Source organism: Equus przewalskii, chromosome 21, assembly GCF_037783145.1.
Source record: "Equus przewalskii isolate Varuska chromosome 21, EquPr2, whole genome shotgun sequence".
Lineage (NCBI taxonomy): Eukaryota > Metazoa > Chordata > Mammalia > Perissodactyla > Equidae > Equus > Equus przewalskii.
In genome coordinates this window covers 44,524,471-44,546,430 of record NC_091851.1, presented here as the reverse complement: position 1 = coordinate 44,546,430, position 21,960 = coordinate 44,524,471, and the positions used below count along the sequence as shown (strand labels likewise).

The 21,960-nt window shown below is 51.7% G+C and overlaps 1 protein-coding gene across 1 annotated transcript; it reads left to right on the top strand.

The window, feature by feature from the left end:
* The first annotated feature begins 533 nt into the window (after nt 1-533).
* Nucleotides 534-11,116, top strand: ANKRD60 (ankyrin repeat domain 60). The gene is made up of 5 exons (XM_008514046.2): nt 534-562; nt 1,149-1,684; nt 6,250-6,380; nt 7,941-8,106; nt 10,342-11,116. Exons 1-5 carry the CDS (start codon nt 534-536, stop codon nt 10,641-10,643), a joined length of 1,164 nt encoding a protein of 387 aa, XP_008512268.2. The 3' UTR covers nt 10,644-11,116.
* The last annotated feature ends 10,844 nt before the right edge of the window (nt 11,117-21,960 follow it).

Genomic DNA, 21,960 nt, shown 5'->3' with positions numbered 1-21,960 from the left:
TATTGCTTAGAGATTGAGATTGTCCTGTTATTCACATCTGTTCATCCCACAGCAAGGAGAATTATTCACCTGCAATCTTGTATTCTGTGCAGAGCTTAATTTTCCATTAGGAAGAAAAGATCAGCTTCAGTTGGTGGTGTGATGTGTGGAATCTGCATGCTGAACCACACGTGCTCGTGGAGATTGTAGAGACTCTGTGGGAAATAGAATCTAACCTTTAAAATTTCAGTTTATGTGTTAAAAATTTTCTATAATTTCATACGAATGCCTTTCCAATGCAAAGATTTTTTATGACTGTAATTTCTCTGCAAGAAGTATGTTTAAAGCTCACATTTTATGCTTTTCTTTGTGACAACGGTGATTTTTTGAGGTTGCTCTGGTCCCTTGCCACCCTCTCCTACGCCCCCTCCCTTCAGCTCTGTGTAGTTGTCGCTGTGGGTGGTGGTGTTGAGAGTTTGTGACTTGACACGTCGGCTTCCTATTTTACTTGACCCCTGAGCCTCCCCTCCTGGGAATTAATGGAAAAGCGCAAGATGGTGTCTCACATAGAGCTCCTCAAAAGGTATCTTAACACGGAAACTTCTCAGTCTCTGCCAAGTGGACATTTCCCCCTTGTGAAGTGTTTTTTATCAGCATCTTTCTTTCTCCAAGAATTAGCATTTTCAGAAAAGCTTTGCAGGGGTCCACGGAGCCTCTGTCTCCCACTGCCGCAGTGGCCAACTCTGGGGTTTCTGCCCCATCAAGTCAGGCCCAGATCTGCTGAAAGGAGTCGTATTTCGGCAATGTTGGTTTTTTCGTTCATGCGAGAAATACGATTTTTAAGCGTGACTGACTAAAGACTGCACTGTAGGCCTCTCGAGACGATGCACGCGGTGATGATATAGAGCGTTATTCACGCATCACTCCTCCAGGTGGTTGGCCCCGGATTATTCGAAGATTGTATTTAAACGGATGTGGAGAAGAGGTCGCAATTTCCCAGCAGCGGCCAGAAGCCGCCCCGTTTCGTTTTCCGGGCTCCGGGAATTGGCATTGAGAGCAGCTTAGCGCTGCGAGGAGCTGGGGACGTGGCCGCAGCTGGGCCTGCGGGGGCGCGCGGCCCCTCGGCGACGCCTCTGGATCGGTCTCAATAAACCTCTCGATCGTTTTAGGAAGCGCCTGTGCCCTTTGCCCTCATTTAAGACCGTCCCCCAGGGGGGCTGCGCCTCCCGTAGCCGCGCGGCCCGTCGGCCCCAGCGGGGGCTCGGCCGTCGCCGGGGGCGCGGGGCGGGGGCGGTGGTGACGCGCGGCCGGCGCGGGGCCGGGAGGATGCGGCGGGCGGCGGCGGACGCGGCGGGCGGCGGCGGAGCGCGGGCGGCGGGGTCGGCGGGGGGCGCCCCTCGCCGCGACCCCGCTGCAGGCCGGCGAGGCAGGCGGGCGGCGAGCTCGGCGGGCCCGCAGCCCCTCCCCGCGCAGCCCTCGGGCCGCCCCCGCGGCGGGAGCCGTGGCGGGGACCCGCAGGCCGTGAGCCTGGCGCTCGACTTGACCCCAGACGTCTTCACCATGAGGGTGCTGCTGGAGGAGACCGGGGAGGTGTTCCGAGTGACCAACTGCCGCAGCGACATGACCGTGCGGGAGCTCAAAGAGGAGCTGGACCTGATGGTCGGCATCCCTTTCAACCTCCAGCGGCTCCAGTACCTGGACCAAGGTGGCCCCTGCCCGATCCCTTCCCTCGACTCGTGTCCTCTCTCGACCCTGGGCACCCAGTCTCCTTCTGAGCCTGCAGTCCCCAAAGGGAAGCCTACCTACATGAGGACCCCCAGATGTCAAAACAAACCCCAACCCCCTGGAAACCCCAGACGGAAAAGCAAAACCTGGCCAGCTAGGGACTTCCCAAGCCCAGACAAACGGGATTCACATTAGACCTCAAATCTCAAGGCAAACCCTGTCCACAGGAAGACCCTAACCCTCAAACAAACTCTGCCTGTGTCAGGGCTACAATCCCAAAGCAAGGTGTCTGCTCAGACCTGAGCAAATCCTGTCCACGTCAGGACCTCAAACCCCAAAGCAGACACTGTCACAGCAGGAGCAGGACCCCTCGGGCCCAGACCCTCAAGCTCCCAAGTCCCAAAGCCAACAGTGTCCACACAGGACCACAAGCCTGAGGCAAAGCCTATCTATCTTCAGCGGGACCCCGCAACCCGGGGCAAACTTGCTCGCATCTAGACCCCAAACTCCAACACACTTCCCAGTGCTGGACTTGTGGACACCAGAACCCCCAATCCTCCAGCCAACCGTGTCCACATAAGGATGCCAAAGCCCCAAACAAACTCAGCCCACCTCAGGACCCCAAAATCCAGAACAAACCTGCCCAAGACTGAACCCCAAGTCTCTAAGGTAACCATGACTACCTCTGAACCCTGAATCCTCCAGCAGCTATGTCCACGCAGGGGCGCTAAAGCCTGAAACGAACTCTGCCCACCCAGGACCCTATATCTCTATACAAACCATGCCCACAATTGAACCTCAAATAAAGTCCCAAGCCACCACTGCCCACGACAGAAACCTGAATCCCAGAGCAGACTCTGCCCAGATCATGAGCCTGAATCCCAGAACAGACGCGCCCCATTCTGAGCCCCCAGTCTCTAACCACTTGTGCATCTGAACCCCAATCCATCAGCCATTTCTGTCTATGTAAGGATGCCAGAGCCCAAAGTGAACTCTTCCCACATCTGGACCCCAAAATTCAAAGCCCACATCTGAAAGCCAGTTGCCAAGTTCACCATGATTATACCAGAACCCCAGTCCCAAGCAAAGTGTCCTCAGAAGGGCTCCAAAGCATGAGACAAACTCTGTCCACAATAGGACCCCAAAACTCAAGTCCAATCTACCCATATCTGAACCCCAATCTCCATGGCAACCATGTCTACATCAGCTCTCCAAGGTTTAAGGCAACCATGTCTGTGAAAGGAAGCCAAAGTTTAAAACAAGCCTTGCCTACATGAGGATCCCAAAATTCAAAGCAAACTCTGCTTGTATTTGAAACCCAGATCCTTTAGCCAACCTAATACACCCCAGAACCCCAAATTCTGGACCAAACCCTGCCTATGTCAGGACCCCAAATCTCAGGACAGAGCCTGTCGCCATTAAGACCCCCAAATCCCAGGGCAGACCTGTCCGATTCCTTACTCCCTGTTGCCACGCTACCCAGAACTATGTCAGAACCCCAAATCCCAAAACAAGTCCTGCCCATGCAAGGACTCCACATCCTAGAACAGACCCTTTCCATACCAGGACCCCCAAATGGAAAGCAAACCTTGCCTTCATCAGAACCCCACTTCCAGAGCGAACTCTGCCCTCGGCAGGACCTCACATCCCAAAGCAAACGCTGTCCACATTTGAACCCCGAATACTGGCACTAACCCAGTCTGTATCAGAACCCAGAATCTCAAGCTGTGTCCTTGTCCACGTCAGGAGCTCAAAGTGAGCCCAGCTGGAATTAGAACCCAGCACTGAAAGCTCCCTGTGGCTAAATCAGGACCTGAAGTCCCCCTCCCCAGACAAAGCCGACATGGGAGGCACCGGGGGAGGGCGAGGACCCCAGAGCCCAGTCTCTGCTTCCATCAGTCTCCTTCCCCCAGCCTGAGGACCTGCTGTCCCTGTCCCGCTTCCTGCAATAGTTAGGATACGAGAACAGGATCAAAGACCCCGGCTCCATCATCTCCCCACCTGGGTGAAATCAGTGCAAAAACACTTTAAGAAAAGGAAGATAGGAGAACTCTCTGGGCTGCTGCACAGAGAACGTGAAGAGCGATCTTGCAGAGACCATGCAGTCGTACTTCAGGGGCCGGGCACGATGGAGGCAGAGCGAGCGCGGAGAGCAGCCTGTCTCCACCCGCTCTGCTCTCCCAGGCGCTGCCCTTCCGGGGCTCAGTTTCCTGATCTGGAAAGCAGAGCCTTTGAGCTCTAGAATGCTCAATGCCATTCCCCCTATAGGCAGAAATGGCTCGGGAAACTCAAAATGTCTATGGAGGGCCAAAATACCGTCCTTTGCTCTCTTGCAAATAGGTTAAGCATGTTTCATGACGTATTTATTTTGCTATGAAAGTATCTGGAAGATGCTTTGGGGCATTTTTGAGGCTTTATTTGGAAAGAAATGTATCTCGAACTCAGTCTGTTTTAACGTGCTAAAAACGAGGAGAGCTATTGAGGGACTTAGTAAGGGCTCCAGGACAAGTAATTCAGAAATTACGTATCCTGAGCTACCAATGTCTGGCACACAAAAACCTTCTGCTAATTTATTTTTGCTGATGAGCTATGCTCAGCAATAAATTCAAGAAAGCTAAGAGGGAATGAAAGAGATGGAGTGACTGAACACTGATGTCACAATCCCATCGCTCAGCGGCACTTAGAGACTGTGGAAGCTTGACCTCGCCTGTGTTTGCACTCCTTACTGTTGGCAGCTCACGAGAAAGAGAAGGTGCTCCTAGGTTGTTAGAAGACGTTGGGGCTTCTGCCTATAAATAATCCGCTGACGTTTCCTTCTCCACCTCAAAGGTTGCCCGGGAGGATCAAATGAGATAATGTGTGTGAAAACCTTGAGAGACGCAGATCCAAGAGGGCTGAGCGAATTCATGGATGAGGGGCGCCCTTACACGTCTGTTGTCGACTCTAATAATTTATTTCGCTGGTGATAATTAGTATTTGTCTGAGCCGAAGGCAGTTGCTGCCTGCCTGTGCAAAGAGAATGGGCTCTGGGTTCTGGGTGGGCTGTTCAGCACGTGTGAATCGCGCTCCGTCTGTCTCAGGGAGACGCAGCTTTACTCAATTTTTTCAAAGTTGTTAGGAAGTCGAGTTGTTTTACTTAGACTAATTACTGATTATCCTCTGTGTGAGAGCCACAAATAAGACCCTAATTAACAGATTTGCTAGTCTCTCTTCCTTGTTTACACCATCCAGAGTTTCTGGTAAGCAAAGGGTGTCAACAGAGCTGAGAGTGACAGGCGCGTGGCGCCGGAGGGAAGGCAGGTCTGGTGGGAGTCTCGGCTTTGCCACTTACCTGCCTGGCGAGCCCCGCTCTGCTCGTCAGCAATTGGAGACAACAAACCTAGCTTGTCATGAGGATTAAAGAATGTAGGTGCTTAGTACAGGCACTTAGGAATCACTTGATCATGAAACCGAGAAACTCACGAATTCCACTCAGAATAAATGATAATCCAACTGAGGCAGAGTGGAGACTTTACATCCGGGGCACTGCTTGTGGAGAAGGCAGGTCATTCTGTTACTCTTAAGCAAGATGGTAGGTGGCCATGTAAGAAAATGTGTGTGTCTTCAAAAAGGTAAGCTAAATACAACTCCACTTTTTTAAGATGTTCTAGAATCCTCTTCTAATTCTCATGGTCTTCCCCAAAGAGTCTGAATTCACGAGGTGTGAGTAGATCCACCCCCTACTCTTTCATACGAGCAAAGGGCTGTTGTGGGTGCTGACAAGGACAAAGGAGTTCTGACATCCCAAATCCAAATTATGGCGAATGTCAGCATTATGATTCTTAGGCTACTGTAGGTTCCCAACTAGGGCAATATGGTCCCCCAGGGGCATCTGGGAACATGTGGAGACATTTTTGATGGTCACAAGGAGGTGAGTGTGCTACTGGCATCTGGTGGGTAGAGACCAGGGATGCTGCTAAACACCCTGCAGTGCACAGGGCCGAGACAGCCCCCACAACAGAGAGTGCTCCAGTCCAAAATGGCACTAGGGCCGAGACTGGGAAACGCTGCCATAGACTGTAATTTGAAAGATCCAACAGATTTTTATCGTTGTTAGCTCTTTAGCCAACCAATGACAATGTTAACCAGCATTAGTATTTGAGTTGAACGTCTACGACTTGCATAACTACGTTGTGCTGTGTCTGTGAGATATAGTTACTTCAAGTTTAAGCAATTCTATTTGCAGAGTTTGCCTCATAAAATGATTTTACTGACTCATGTGGTTTTTTTTTTTGCAATAGGACAAGTTATAATTACAAAATTTTATAAATTATTGCCTTTTTTGTTTGTTTGTTTGGCTTCTATTTGAGCTGAGCCAAATTAACTTTCTAAAAAGCATTAACGACCACAAACAGACTCACCCAGAGTCACCAAATGAGATTAGTGCTCAAGGTTCTAACATTATCTTTGTGGTACCCAAGGTCAGGGAATCTCTTAACTTAACCAATGGATGGTTTATCTTTAATATCCAATTTTTTTCTTTAAAGAAAAAATTGTTCCCCGTAGGAGTTTTGATGGATGACGCGACGCTGAAGTTCCATGATGTGGTTCCTGGTGGAATTATTTCATTATGTGTCTGGCATTATGATGGATGGACCGAGCTGGTCATGGCGGCTGTGGAAGGGGATCCCAGTAAGGTGTTTTCATGCTTCTTTAAATGGATATTACATTTCATGAAGCAACTGTAAATTGTGTGTGCGTGGGGAAAATCACTTTGTCTCGAATGTGGATATTTGAGTAAAAGTTTCAGAATAGGGAAGAAAGGTGACAAGGACTGGTGTCATAATGCTCCAGTATCGGTGCGGTGTTTCCATTCGGGTCTGTGATTTCACTGGGCTCACTTATCTGTTATTTATAACTCAATCGCCCCCCTCGGAAGGAACCCGGGCAGTGTATTTTCTATTCACGTATACATTTGGTAAAGTTGAAAACCTGATTTAACAGTGAGGGAAGAACTCCAGATGACTTGGAAACGCTCGGCCCAGAGCATTTGATGGCACAAAACTGCTAATGGGGGTCTGTCCCCACCCCGAGGAGGGAGAGATCATGCCCTGCTCAGATACGCAGCAGGTGCCTACTGTTCTCTGGGCCCTGTGCTTCGCTCTCAGCTGGGCTCTGGGGTGGGCGGTGGGGGAAGGAGGAGGAAATCAGGATGTGTACCCCACAGGGAAGATGAATCACTCAGACACAGGGGGCAAGTGTGTGTTCTTTCTAGAAAACAAATTTGGATGAAAAGCTATGAGCTTGTGGAGAAGAGGAGACGGTTTACTTTCAGCTGGGAAAGGAGTCTGGGAAGGCCAGGTGCAGGAGGGGTGTGGGATCAGGCCTGGGAAGGGGGCGTGGGCTCTGGGGAGGTAGGACCAGGACTGTAGGAACTGCCCTGCTTGCTGGGAGCGTGTGAACACCTTAGAAGGAAGGGCGGGGCCCTTCGCAGCTGTTTGCGCACCCCTCCAGCTCCTTCCCTGCGTTTCTCCCCCCAGCCTTCCCTTCCCCCACTCTGCCACCAACGATTGGGTCTGTGCCTGGGTTTTCTGGCTCTTCCTCTGGACGTGGGGTCATTCCCTCCTGTGTTGAGTCAGCGTTGCCATCACCCCTATCTCCCCGACACCCCACACCGAATGCCCAGCATGTGGACAGAGCGCCTCCTGTTGGAGCCCGTAGTCTTCCTCCCTTCCTCGTCCTCAGCACCTCAGTTCACCACGAGATGATTGTATGATGGGGCCATTATTCATCCACAAGTTCAGAGTATTCCAAAAGGGAACAGAGACAATGGGCCCGCAAATAGACCGGAAGACCAGAATTCATCAAGTGTCCAGAGAAATCTGCTCCCCTCCGGGGAAGCCATTTCATGTTGGCTGGTGTCTTCCTTAATGGCCTCAACCGCCTCTCTCTGGACACCCAGAAAAGCTATTGTCTCTCTCTAAAACATCGGCAGGAAGAATTTCCTGCCTCCCGAGCCTGCCTGGTGGTAAATTCGTATTTCCTGGATATGTATAGAGACTTAAACAATGTCCTCCCCTGGGCGTTTTCCAACTTCTTGGTAAGGTTTGCCCCTCTCTGTCCCCATCACAAGCCCTCACTTGGCATTTGAGCAAACCTAAGCCCTAAGTGTCCAGTCACCCCCCCCGCCCCAGGCGGGTGCATCTGCTTCTGAAATAACTCAGACCCACGGCGCGTAACTCTGTTATCTTGCCCAGCTCTCTTGCCTTGGCCTTGCTGAAGATTCTTTCTACCAAACTGCAAATTCACGGCGTTTCAACGACAAGCAGTGGAAGAAATGGACATCTCAGAGGGCGTTCGTGGCCTTGTATATTACCTCACACAGAGGTCACTTGGATGCTGTGCAGTACCTTCTAGAACACGGTAATTCTGATAGACAGCTGAGTATGTTCGAGAGTTGGGGTCCCTGGCAGAGAGGGCGGACAGGTGGTTTGTGCTCTGGTCCTTTCAGCAATGGTTTTCCGGACCCAAGCCTTGTCAACTACCCATCATGGGCCCCGTCAGGCCACTCCATCCCTGTCTGAGGTGTCCTAGGATGCGCTAATCAGAGGCTGTGTGCCCTCTCTTGGCCAGTCTCCCGATTCTTTTTCTTGTGGGGAGATGGAACTTTGAGGACACCAAGGCGCAGGAGCAGCCAGAAAAGGGCTTCCTGGCATGCTATGTCCACCCAGACACGCTGCTGTGCCCTTTCTGCCCCCCTGAAGTTGGGTTTCTGCAGTGGTCCGAGGCGTCTGGCCCCAGCCGGCCTTGTGCTCTTGGCGGTCTGCAGGCTGGCCCGCCTCCTTTCCCCAAGACTGAGTCATTTCCCGCACAGGAGACGCTCCCCCAAACCATCTTTCATCTCTCCTGCAGCAAAGGGCAGGTGGCTCCCCCTCTCTGTTGACAGAAAGAGAGGCTGTCGCCTGCGTTGTCTGCGAATAAAGGGGCTTTGCATGCGATTCCATGGGCGTGCACTTGATCTTCCCTGGACGCAGGATATTTTTGGGAAAAGAGGCCCACTGATTGAGGTATAGATCATTCAAGAACAATAGACAATGGTTGCAGACAGCCCGGGCCACCGGCTTCCTTGGGAAAAGGAAGACCGTGTGACGTGGTATTTGATCAATGGTTTGAGGCTCGGAAGGGGGCCTCATCCGAGGGTCTCCCGTATCAACCTGTCTCCGAATTAGACCCTTTTCTTTCCTGCCCGCGGCCTGACCCCAGCCTCTCTCTGCTCAGGCTTTGCTTTGTCCCGGCTTCCACCGACTGAGGTGGGAAACACCGCAAATGTTGGGGTAGCTTGTGGGCCGCGTGTTGGGGACGGGGGAGGTCCCTCGCCTGTGGCCTCCTCCTGCCTCCACTACTTTCTGCACTTTGCCTGTTGCAAGATGAAATACAGGCTTTCACAGCCAGCAGTCCTTTAAGCTCATAAAAAGTCATTTTCACTCTGATGGAACTGTGATGTATTTGAAAGCACCAGTTAAAAAATTACAGCCAGCTTTGCAAACTTTTCTGTCCTCTACAGACAGCCGCTGTGGAGAGGCGCCGTGGCTGAGGCTGGGCGTTATGAGAACCTATTTAAAACTTTACCTCACCGACCAGCCATAGCTCATAAAAGCTGGCAACCGAAATGTCAGCTGCTTGTAATTGAATTGCCTTGTTTTCTGTGTCATGATATTTGTTACCCAGAATTTGATTCAATTCAACAAGTCCATATTGGACACCTGTCATTAGCCCATCCATCTGCGGGAGGCAGTGAGGAATTCAATCGAAGCGAAATCTGTCCATGAGTCAGGCCGCCCGTCGTCTGTCATTTCCCGAGTGTCTGTCTTCCCCAGGCATCGCACTACGTGCTGGGGATGAAAACAAGAGCGATCAAAACAAGCATGTTTTCTGCCCTCATGGTGTTTATGAAGGGAAGTCAGCAAATTATTACAAATAATTAATTCCACGGTCAGTCGTGCATAGCATGTTCTGAAGACGCAGAATGTCTGCTAAGCATATACGGGGGGGGGGGAGAGGGGGAAGTTGTGGGGAGAGGGTGCTGAGGAAGGTTTTCCTGAGAAAGTGGATGAAACCTAAAGAAGGATTGAGTTAGCCCAGAAAAAATAAAGGCTGAGAGTGTTGTTAGGCAAAGGAACAGCATGTGCAACGGGCCTGGGGCAGGCTGAGGGAGCAGGGCATATTTAAGGGATAAAGATGGAAGCCTGGTCTGACTGGAGCATGGCAGGAGGGGAGACAGAGCATTGGGGGGTAATGTTGGAGTGATAAGGGGGGAGGTGGGGTGAGATAAGGCAGTAAAGACCTAGAACACCAACCCAAGGGCAATGGATGTCAGCAAGGGGATTTGAGCTGGAAAATGATATGGGCATTTGGGAAAGGTCACTGGCCGCCATGAGAGGAGAAGACTGGACGGCAGGCAGTGCTGGATGCTGGGGGAATGTGCCACTGCCCCCTCCCTCACCCTTGGGGCTGTGGTGGGGAGCAGTCATTAGCTCTCCCAAGTGTTCCTTCCACAGCCTCAGCCCCTCTCGTGCATCTCTCCTTGAACGTGTTTCTGAAGGTGCGGCTCATTGCCGGGAGGGTGGTCCTCCCTCAGCCAACTCTCTTATTTTACAGGAGCCAACTGTCTCAGCAAATCCCCCGTAGGCAGGACACCCCTACACGTGGCTGCAGCCATGGGCCGGTCTGACTGTATTGACGTCCTGCTCAACTATGGGGCCCACATCAACGACAAAGATGCCAAGGGGGAGACCCCCATGACCATCGCCCGCCGCCTGAACCGTGTGCACAGCGAGCGACGGATGTTCCTCTGCTACTGGAAGACAAAGTCAGGGACCACGGACACGATGGACATGATCATGAACAAGGTTTTCCCGAGAGTCAAGGCTGGATTTGGCTCCAAGAAGAACAAAACTTAGCTACCCCGGGAAAGTTTGCACGTCAAAGCAGACGTGGGTAACTTTACAGAGTGCCAGTCCACGGTGGCCCTCGGTGAGCGGGAAGGCAGGAAAACATGGCAATTAATCTGAGTCCAATACTGAATTATCTGTCCTGTTTGCAAATGATTTGGTGAAGGTGTTGATGGAAGTCGGTGAGTTTGTGTTCATTTCGTGATCCATTACGGACCTAACAGGCTGGGATGCCAGCCTTTAATTTTAAGCTATTTGTACATTGTATCCAATAATGCTGCTTGGGGTGATGAACCAATTACCTTCTCTCCCGTCTGGAGACTGTCTAATGCATCGGCGTAATAGGAGTAATAGCAGTAATGAGAACAGTGCTGCTGTTATCGTACAAAACAAGTGCTGGAAAGGTTGGGAGGTCGTGTGCCGTGTGGGCTGTGAATTCGGTTTGTAAATCTCATGGAAGTAAATGCTCCCACGGCTAGTAATGTTCCAGAAGTTTTCCTGAGCCACCTTTGGGAGGGTCTTCTGCTTGAGTCGGCCTGGGGGGGGTGGGGGAAGAAGTGAAGCAGGTGAGGAGCAAGGGAGAGCTTGAGTTGCCAAACACATTCTCCAAAGGGGGCCCTATGACTCGTGTCGCAAGGTGAGTGGGCACTGGATTTGGAGGCGACAGTGTAGAACATGATGATGAGCCCGTAGAGGACAGAATCAGAGCTGGCGCCGGCCCTGCCTTGGCTGCATCTCCAAGGGTCTGAGCAGCCTTCTCCCACCAGCTGCTGCCTCCTTTCCTCCTACAACCGAGGTAGCTCCGTCATCCTCTCGAAGGGGCAGTATCTGTGCTTAATTCTAGGCTCTCTACCTCACAAAAGCTATAGACCTCCAGGAGCCTGGCCTGCCATGTGGGTGAGTGAGCTGGGAGAGACGAGAGGGAAAGGTGAGGACTGGGGCAAAGTGACATGCACACCCCTGTCTGAAGAGGGCGCCACAACTCAGGTCTAGCAGAAATGTGAACCAAAGGCTGCTAGATCTTTCCAGAACTTTCCAGAGTTGGAAATCTGGCTTTTTGATATGATAAGTCAGGATTTTTAAGTGTTGGCTTGAATTTTTTTGAGATGGTGATATGGTACTAAAGGAGTAGAAGATTTGAGACGCACCTATGGGGCTTCCTACCATTGTCAAACTCTTCTCTCATGTCACCGAGGAATGTGGTAGAAACAACATGAGACTCACAGGAACACTCCATGGCCCTGAAGCCACAGGATGGGAACAGCCATGGGTCTTGCTGGGTGACGTGTAGCATCCGCCCTCCCAACCCACAGCCACGTATGCCTCTCTAAAGCCATGTCCTGGCACAACTTCCAGAATCGGTCTGTGTGGCGACAGTCTCTCGATCTTTGATGTCCTGAAACTTGTGATGGAAAATGGCACCGTATCCTGGTTGCCCTTCTTTCCGACTTACATCCCAATAGCTGGATTCGGCTTTTAAATTAATTGGCTGCATTTCCTGCTGTCATAGCAAGTAAGATCTGTGTTGATGGTGTGGCTTTACACTCAGTAGACGTGGCTGTACCCAGCTTGGCAATCTGTTTGACAGATAATAGGAAAAAGATACAGCTCAGCATCAACCATGTCAAAACCGAGATCTCGTTTTTGGCAGACGTTCTCCACAGTCAACAGGCAGATGCGAAATAAGCCCGTCCGATGGGTCAGTTCATTCAGCTAATGAGGCGTGTTGCGGGGGACGTGGGCACCCTTTTAACTGTAGGCGTGACTTTGCTGAAAGTCACGAGTTCCTGGGGGCTTTGCTCTGTGTCTTTGTCATTAGGAAAGCTGTCCATCTGACACTTGTCGCCAAACTTTGGCGGCAAGCCCTCTGTCTTCACGTGCACCCAATTCATCAAACACGTGGTCAGAAAGCCCCTGCCCTCCATGGCGACATTTTGCTCAGCCCATGGCAGGGTCCTCTGATCACTCCTGTGGGTCCTGGGGGCTCTTCATCTGGGACAACCTTAACATCCTATCTGTTGTATTCGAACAAGCCCGCATCACCTATTCGATAAAATCTGGCCATAGCCGTGGAAGGGTTGATTTGAAATTGGTCACAATTATGGAACATTTTGTAGCTATTTCATTAAACGTTTATTTTGAAGGTTTTTTTCCCAGTCATGCTTTGGAGCCAACAGAAGAAAGTTCTTTTTGACGGGTCGATCTCAAACCTTTTTGGAGGACCCTGAAATCCTTTTAGGACCAAGGCACTGAGGATGGTCTTTGGTGGTGAACCCGCTGTGGTCTGTGGTCACCCACGTGGGCCTCACCTCTCCGTGGAGAGGGATGGGCTTCCTCTTGGAAAAGGACTGTGGCAGTCTTCTGGGCATAGTATCCAGCTCCCTTCTTATCTCGTATATCCCGTGAGGCTGGACTCGGTCACCAGAGCGGGAGAGCTGCGGGGCGGTGTAGAGAAGCAGGGTTTGGGGTCAGTATAGACCCCAGATGGCATCTTGCTGACTCTGCCCTGTGGCCTTGGACGAGGTCCCTACTGCTTGAGCCAAGAGTCTTCTGTAGAGGAGGATGGAGGGTGGTCCTGGTGCCTGGTCCCTAAGATTGTTGGGAGAGCCTGGGAGATGGGAAGCGCTCAATGTATGTCACTCTTACCATGTGAGAGCTGGGCTGGAAAATCTTGCTGAAGTCATGGGCTAAGTTATTGATGTTTGAGAGAGAGGGAAGGTCGGAGACCCACTTGGTGCTTTTCTTGGGCTCTCTTAGGTTCTAATCGCCAGAAAACTCATGACCTAACCCTTTGAGCTCAGTGCCCCCATGAAAATGCCATTGAGTGTCCTTGAATTTCTCGGTGGCCAGATGAAGGATTCCTCAGCATCTCCTGCCATCAGGGACATTGCTCACCAGTGCACCTTATGTCAGCCTGAAAAACAGGCCCTTGGAGCTGGGGACCCCTTCTGGAGAGATGGACAGCTCACTACAAGCAGATGATGGCAGCTGTGTCAGCCACCAGTTTGCTATTCGCTCTGGCTGCAGGATGCTCAGAGCCAAGGTTAGCGCCTACCTGGAGCGAGTACCCGACCCCCTCCCCTTGCCTTTTCTCTTCTCCTGAATGAGTTATAATGAGTCACTCTGTTTTGTTACATATGTTTAATTTTAAGTTGCCTCAAATCCTTTCTGGAAGTCAGTGCAGTATAAATTAGAAAGAGGTAATACAAATTGTGGGGTTCAGAGGGCGACTTGAACATCTTGCCAGGACTGGCTCTGCTGACCCAGCCTCCTGGCCATCCAGCCTCCGGTCCCCTGTCCTGCCCACACAGTCTCAGGGGCAGCTAAACAAAGATGCGAGCTTCATTCTACATCCAGCCTATTGGCCTGGTCTCCAGCATCCTCTGGAACCTGCATGTGGGCATCTTGCTGCCCCTCTGGACCTCTGGCCACCCCCTGGGTCTCACAGGTCCACCCGGGTCTTCGGTACCGTGCCTTCTCTTTGCAAAGACTAAGAGGTTTCAGCTTCGAGCCTGGGCTCTTGCCACCTCCGTCCATCTTAGACCTGATCTCCCTCACCTGAAGCATGTCCACCAACCAGAGTTTCCCAGAGAGGTGGAAGGGCATCTCACTGGTGGCACCTCAGGGGGCTTTAGGTGGCCCCTCACCTTGCATTAAGTGACCCTGAAAATACGGTGAGAAAATCATTCCCTTCTTAAATTTCTCCTGATCCTTTTCAGTCCAACAGGGAGAAAGTCTGCGTTGGATGCTATGTCTGACTCCTCCCCGACCCTCGTTAATCTCCCTTTTAAAAACACCCTAATGGGGCGGCTTCTGCAGGCAACAGTACTATGCTAGGATTTCACATTGCCTTGTTTTCAGTATATTTATGGGCTGGGATTCTATTCCTGTCTCCACTCCTAACTAGGTGTGACCTTGGGGCAAGTTGTCATCTCCCAAGGACCTCAGCTCCTTTGCCCCCGTCATCTTCCATCCTAACCTGGTGATGTTGGTGAAACGAGATGACCAATGTGAGTTGTGTGCCCAGGACCAGGAGCCCTGTCAGTGTGGCCCTCTGGTGCCGGGGGAAGGGCCTGGGAGTGAGGTGTAGCCGAGCCGGTTTAGAATTTTCCTCTGCCACCGGCTGTGTGGCGTTGAGCCAAGCAATTGCATCTCTCGGAGCCTCAGTTTCTTTGTCTGTAACATTCGGGTAATAAAACCTGTTCCTGTCATCACTGGAGGGATTAAATGCCTGGCACAGAACAGACACTTGAAAAATAGTAGCCATTATTATTATTATTCCTACTCCACTTAATTTGCTTAAAATGTTTACTCATCGGGAATCAATACACTCCCCGTTTCCAGATAGCCTCATAAATTTCAGCAAACCTCGTACAATAGGAGTCTCCATCCAGAACTCATAATTCCCGAAGTGGGCGATAAATAATTCCCCTGAAACTTGCTGATTTTGGTATTAAATACAGGGCTTCCTCAACAACTCCCAGAAAAGTCGTTCTGAACCTGAAACTCCAGGGCCAGTTCTGCGGGAGAGGAAAAAAACTCTGTGAGGAGAGAGGAAAATTCCAGTCGCTCGGCTCTGCCTCCGCAGTGCCGCACTGACTACGCAAGCATCCAGCAGAGGGCACAGAAACCCATTAACATTTAGAAAAACGCCGGTGTTTGTGCTCATCGGAAATGTCAGAGATGCTGCAGTCTGCGTCACACCGAACACTCGAGATCGGGGCTCAGTGACAGGGGCTCGCAGACAGACTTCTCTGCCTGAACTCCTGAAATTGTCTGCAAAATGTGCGTGTCTGCTCACACACGTTTTCTCAGGAGAACATTCTTAGCTCTTATTAGATCCTGAGGGGGTCTGTGGACCCCCTGCCCAAAGGTTCCCAAACCTGGACACACAAGGAGACCAGCCACACGAGTTATCACCAGTCATCAAAGCAAAGCACACATGTTGGCACCTGCTACCCATTTGGCTGGTGTGCACTGTCAATGTGCACTTTGGAAAATGATAAATACTGATAACACCTGGCTCTGTGGGGTGGTGTGTGTGTTTGTGTGGACATGGGTACCTGGGCTGTGGCTCTCTCTCACACTGCAGCAAGGAGCTCGCAGATTCCTATAGCCTGGTAATACTAGGATCCGACAATATGTATGTGTTCAAAATGCCCAGCTACTCCACTTTTTTTTTTTTTTGAGAAAGATTAGCCCTGAGCTAACATCTGTGCCCATCTTCCTCTACTTTATACGTGGGAAGCCTGCCACAGCATGGCTTAATAAGCGGTGTGTATGTAGGTCAGCACTTGGGGTCCGAACCGGCTAACCCTGGGCTGCTGAAGTAAAGCACGTGAACTTAACTGCTGCGCCACCAGGCTGGCCCCCCCCCCCTTATGCCAATCTATCCTACAGAGATGAAACCCCAGCCCAGAATGAGACATGCGCGAATGTTCATGACAGCCGTTTATGGCGGCAGGTGCCTGGAAACTCCGCATGTGCACCACTGGGGGTGATGGTGGAACACTTCACAGCTGGAAAAAAACGACTTGATTTGTATGTGCAGGCCAAGGGACGGCCACCAGGAGTGTCTGCGACGTGTCATTAAGTGAAAAACACCAAGTTACCTAGACAATGTGGATGAGCTCAGTGAGATGCAATTTTAAAAAGGAGGCACATCCAGTAAATGTGCATATAAGTTTATTTGAGCAAAAAGAATCATGTCAAAGATCTTCAGACTCAGCAGGGCCTGCTTCAGGGCGGTCAGGTTGCTGACATCTCTCAACGGTCACACCCAGCGTGTCTTGTCTTCTTTTTTTTTCTTGTAGTAAAATACACATGAAATTCACCATTAATAACATTTAGTGCACTCGCAATGTTGTGCAACCGTCACCACTACCTAGTTCCAGAACATTTCCATCATCCTAGAAAGAAACTCTGGACCCATTAACACTCCCACCCAGCGCCCGCATTCCCCCAGCCCTGGCCAGCCACAGTGGGCTTTCTGTGTCTACAGATTTGCCCATTCTGGATATTTCGTATGAATCGATCACACAATATGTGGCCTTTTGTATTTGGTTTCTTAGCATAAGGTTTTCAGGGTTCATCCACGTTGTAGCGTGTGTCAGTACCGCATTCCTTTTCATGGCCGAATAATATTCCACCATTTATCCTTCCTCAGCTGAAGGACATTTGGGTTGTTTCCACCTCTGTCTATGGTGAATAATGCTGCTGTGGACACGGTGTATAAGGATTTGTTCAAGGACCTGTTTTCAGTTCTTTTGGTTATATGCCTAGGAGGGGAATTGCTGGGTCATAAGGTAATTCTAGGTTTAACAGCATGTCTTACATTTGTAATTAAAATATATATATATATATATATATATATATAAACAGAAAAGAAGGAAAGAGAACGCCCACTGGACTCTCCAGAGTTTGAGAATTATAACCATCCTTTATTGAGCATTTATCCCGGGCCAGACAGTTTGCAACATCTCAGGTAGTCCTTTCATTGATCCTGGGAGTCAGAGGTTTTCAGCCTTCAGCAGGCATCGGTCCCGGGGGGCGGGGTCCTCGGTAAGTCACAGATTGCTGGGCTTCACCTCTTAGAGCTCTTGGATTCAGGAGGTTTGGGGCAGAGTCCGAGATTCGGCATTTCTAACGAATTCCAGGGGATGCTAGTGCTGAGCGGCACTGAGCAAGTTCTAGTTCATGCCTATTTTTCAAGGAAGCTGTGGCTCAGGGAAGGTCAGCAACTTGCCCAGGGTCACAGAGCACGTAAGTGGAAGAGCGAGGACGCCTGACTCTGAGCCATGGTTTTAACGAGCATCTGAGACTATTAAGCTTGCTGGAGCGCAGACCGTGCCCCTTCTCCAGGAGCGAATCAGCCTGCCTGGGAGGACTTCCTGGCAGCGTGGGCTCGGTCAGGTCTTGAAGAACCCCTTTCCCGGCGTATAAAACGCAGAAAGTGCCCTCCTTCTCAGCGCAGCGTGGAGGTGCTCACCCGGGGCCTGGCCGGACGGGTCGCAGGGCTGGGCACCAGCGCGCAGTGCAGAAGGCCGGCGGCAGGAGCAGGTGAGCAACCCCACCGACACCTCCTCCTCCGCTCGCGTCAGCCCCAGCGCCGCCAGGACGGGCCCAGGGGTCCTGGGCTTTTCCTCCCGCTCAGTCTCGGGTTCGAGAGCCGGCTCCCCGGGCCTCCCAGGGGCGGGCCGGCGGCTCCCGCCAGGTGGCGCTGCCGTGCGGGCCGACTCGGGTGCGGGCGCGGCGGCCGCCAGGGGGCGCAGCGAGACCGCGCATCCCGCGCTCGGGGCTCCGGCTCGAGCGCATCCCGCGCCCCCGGCCGGCACGTGGATGCCGTGCCTTCTCGCTTTTCTCCTCGTCCTTGGGAGCGTCAGACCCCAAGGATTTCCCACTCGATTCTTTTATGCTGTTTCGATCTTCGTATGGTATATAGACTATTTAAAAAAAAAAAAACTCCTAACTTTACGTGCGTAGTATTTTCATATAAACTTGATAGGGTAAGAATTTAGAAAGAAATCCGGTCCTCCAATTCAAAACTTCTTCCTCCAGGGGCTCACGAGTTTTGGTTTTAGAGTCCAGGATAAGAGTTAGCCAGCTTTAGAGATAAATGGCTGTTTTTAAACTCCCTAAAGGGAGGAGAAGTCTAGCACCTTCCTTCCAATTCTAAGGAGCATTTTAACTGATGTTTCTCTCCCCCAGGAGGGGCTGCACCACGGGATGCAAGAGCTGTGCTAATTTAGGTATTTTGAAGCTCGGGGTCCTCAACGTTATCTTTCCCAAGCAAGCGAAGTGTAAGCCCCAGCAGGCAGGGAAGGACTGAGATTTAAAATGAGCACACATCAGAATTACTATTTTTACCAATTTACACCTTCATTCATGATTTATCTCCACCTTTCAGTGACCTGCAGGCAGTTTCATACCTGGTTCATCTCACATGTGCTTTAGGAATTATATTTAAATATTGAAAGAATGGATCAGATCTGGTTTTGCCAGTGCTGTAAAAGTATCTCATTTGCTTCTTGTAAGGACCCTGCGGGGTGTCATTATTCCTGCCCCGAGGCCTGGGGAGGCAAAGCCACCTCCTGTGAAGAGAAGTGAATCGGTACCTGCAGCTTGGCGCACTGGACTCGGGAAGACGCACCAGTGAGGGCAGGCGTCCACGCGCTACCCGCCGTGCGTGCAACACAGTGATGAGCGCTCACGTGCTGGAAAGCTCCCCTAGGATCTGGGCTGCCCTAACTGGGGGCCCTGGAGGATGCTGTCACTGCTGCCCCACTCTTGCCCTGCACGCCCACCCTGTCGGATTCCCCTCCCTGCCTTGGGCAGTCTCCAGATCCTTTGGCCATTTACTGCTACTAACCAACAATCTTAAAAAATCCAGGCTGGTCCAAATGGAAATGGCAGTCACTCTTCCGTTGCAGCCCCTTTCCCCAGGCAGGGCTGACCCCGGCTCGCAGGTGGCCGTGGGGCTGTGGCACCTTTGCCCTCTGTCCCCGCTCCTCTCCACTTGCCCAGCTGTTTCTGGTGTCTCTGGGGTGGGCCCCGGACACAGGGGGACATGGCGGGGATGCATGTGGCTCTCTCCTGGCTGCCAAAGGCCCTCGGCTGGGGGGCACCGGCACTTAGGGGGCCTTTGTTCTCTCCTCTTGGGACCACTTGGGTCCATGTGGTCCTCTTCCCTGGTGATTCCCTGCTGGTCCCCGAGACCTGCCCTCCTCCCTCGACTGCTCACCCCTTGGCCTTGCACGGGCAGGCAGTGTTCTTGGGCAGGGTGGCCAGACCACACCTGCCTCCTTACCTGCCTTCTGTGTGCCCACTGGCCCCTGGGAAAGCCGTCCTTGTCCTTGTCCGGCGGGATTCTTGAAGTTTGGGCTGCTCCCAAGGACCTGCCCTGGAAACAGTCCCTGGGGCGGGAGGTTGGGCTTCTTTCGGGCACCCTCAGTCCCTGTGAAGGGGTCTCGATGCTCTTCTCTTGGCTTCGGTGGGGGGTGGGGGGGGGTGAGGAAATGCCCAGGCTTCCCTCGGGATCACAGCTCCTTCCAAGGAAATCTTCACTTTTTATACTGAGTTTCTAACCTTCTAGAAAACGGTGGCTGCTATTTTTGGGGGGAGCGTGGGTCTCAGAAGTGGCTTTGACTCTGTCTTAGCAAGTAGGGTGTTACCTGAGCTGTAAGGGCCTCTCTCTGGAAGACGGCGGAACCTGGGGAGGTTCAGAACCTTCCAGAAACCATTGACATGAGAGCATAGTTACCAACGAGGGCAAGAGGAGTAAGAGACAGACAGAAAGGCTGCTGGGGGCCGGGGCGGGCAGTGCCTCCGGGCTTCCGCGGTAGCCAGCGTCTTGATTTTTTGTGGCTGCAACAATTCTGCAAATGTGATGGCTCTCACATTCCTGGAGACCAGAAGTCTGAAATCAAGGCCTCCACAGGGCTACACTCCTTCCGAAGGCTCAGGGTGCCAAGGGAGGCTGTTGTCTTAAAGACGGGAGGAGCTGGCTGGGTGGAGTAGTGGTTAAGTTCAAGCACTCTGCTTTGGCAGCTCAGGATCTGCAGGTTTGGATCCCGGGCGTGGACCTACACACTGTTCATCAAGCCATGCTGTGGTGGCGTCCCACATACAAAATAGAGGAAGATGGGCACAGATGTTAGCTCAGGGCCAATCTTCCTCACCAAAAAAAAAAAAAAAAAAAAAGGAAAAAAGGGAAAAAAGATAGGTGTAAGTAGCGCCAGTTTATGTGTAAATGGGAAGGATCTGGCAGAGCAGAAGAAATTATGCAGTAGGGAGATGGGCCAGCTCTATGGAAAGGCCTTTGGAGGGAAGGGAGGGTCCTCTGAGAGGCCCATCGATGCAGGGGCTGCCTTGATGGGTGTGTTCACGGCCCTCTTCCATAGGTTAAAGGATCCACGGGTCCTGTTCCCTTCCACTTCCCAGGCCCAAATCCCCAACTCTGGTGAAACATTTCCTACATTGAAACTTTTAAAAACTTTTATTATGGCGAAGTTTAAGCAGGTAGAAACAGTAGCGTAGAACCAGCAGAACCGGGCGTTGCTGACTTTTGCTTTACTTGCTTCCTCTGTAGAGAGTAACGACACTTCCCCCCTAAATGCTGTGGTCTGCATCTTCTCGGGATGAGGGCATTCTCCTGCTAAATGCGGTGCCGTCATCACACCCCAACAAATGAACAATAATTCCCAGATAGCATCTGTGTTATTTTCCTATGGCCACTGTCACAAACGGCCATAGATTTAGTGACTTGGAACAACACAGATTTATTACCTTACAGTTCGGGAGGTCAGAAGCCTGAAACGGGTCTCAGAGGCTAAAATCACGGTGTCAGCAGGGCTGGTTCCTGCTGGAGGCTCTGGGGAGAATGTATTTCCTTGTCTTTTTCCGGCTGCTGGAGGCACTGCATTCCTTGGCTCACGGCTGCCTTTCCTGACCCTCAAAGCCAGGAAGGTCACGTCTCTCTGACCTGCTTCTGTTGACACATCTCCTCCTTCTCTCGGCCTCTCCTGCTGCCCTCTCAGCAGGACCCTTGTGGGTAGGCTGAACCAGGACAATCTCCCACCTCAGGGCCCCTCTCCACACCTGCAAAGTCACTTCTGCATGGACGGGAACGTACTCACGGGTCCTGGGGATGAGGGTGCGGACGGCTTTGGGGGCCATTTCCAGCCGAGCAGAGCGTCTAAGAGGCAATCTGAATTCCAGTCCCCCAGTTGTCCCCAGATATCTGTTAGAGCAGCTGTTTCACGTTGGGTTCCTTCATTGAGTCGTTGCATTTTGTCGTTGTGTCTCGAGTCTCTTCGAACCTCCAGCAGTGACCACCCTGCCCACTACTTCCACGGCGCTGACCTACAGAGGCCAGCCCAGGCGTCCCGTGGAAGACCTGCTGTACTGTTTTCCCAAATCAGCTGCACCATTTCACCTTCCTGCCAGCAGCGTCTGAAGGTTCCGATTCTCCTCTCTGCGTCCTTTTTACTGGAGCCAGCCTGGGGGCTGCGAGGTCGCTCTCATTGTGGTTTTCACTCCATCCCCCGGTCCCCAAGTTGAAGCTCCCCGACTGAGTCAGTCGTTTCCTGGGGGCTGTAAAGCGGTGCTTGTCCAATTCTGTCATTCCTTCGACATTTCATTAGCTTGCATTCTGCTGTAAAAAAAGAGCTTTCCTCCATCCTCTGAAGCTATTTGGTTTTCCTGAAAGACAGTTCTAACTGAAGGGGCAGGGAAATGCTTACTGCTTGGTCTTCATGGATGCTGGATATTTGTATGTTCAACGTGTTCCAACCAATTACAGTTGGTATTATTATTGTTCTTGATGTTC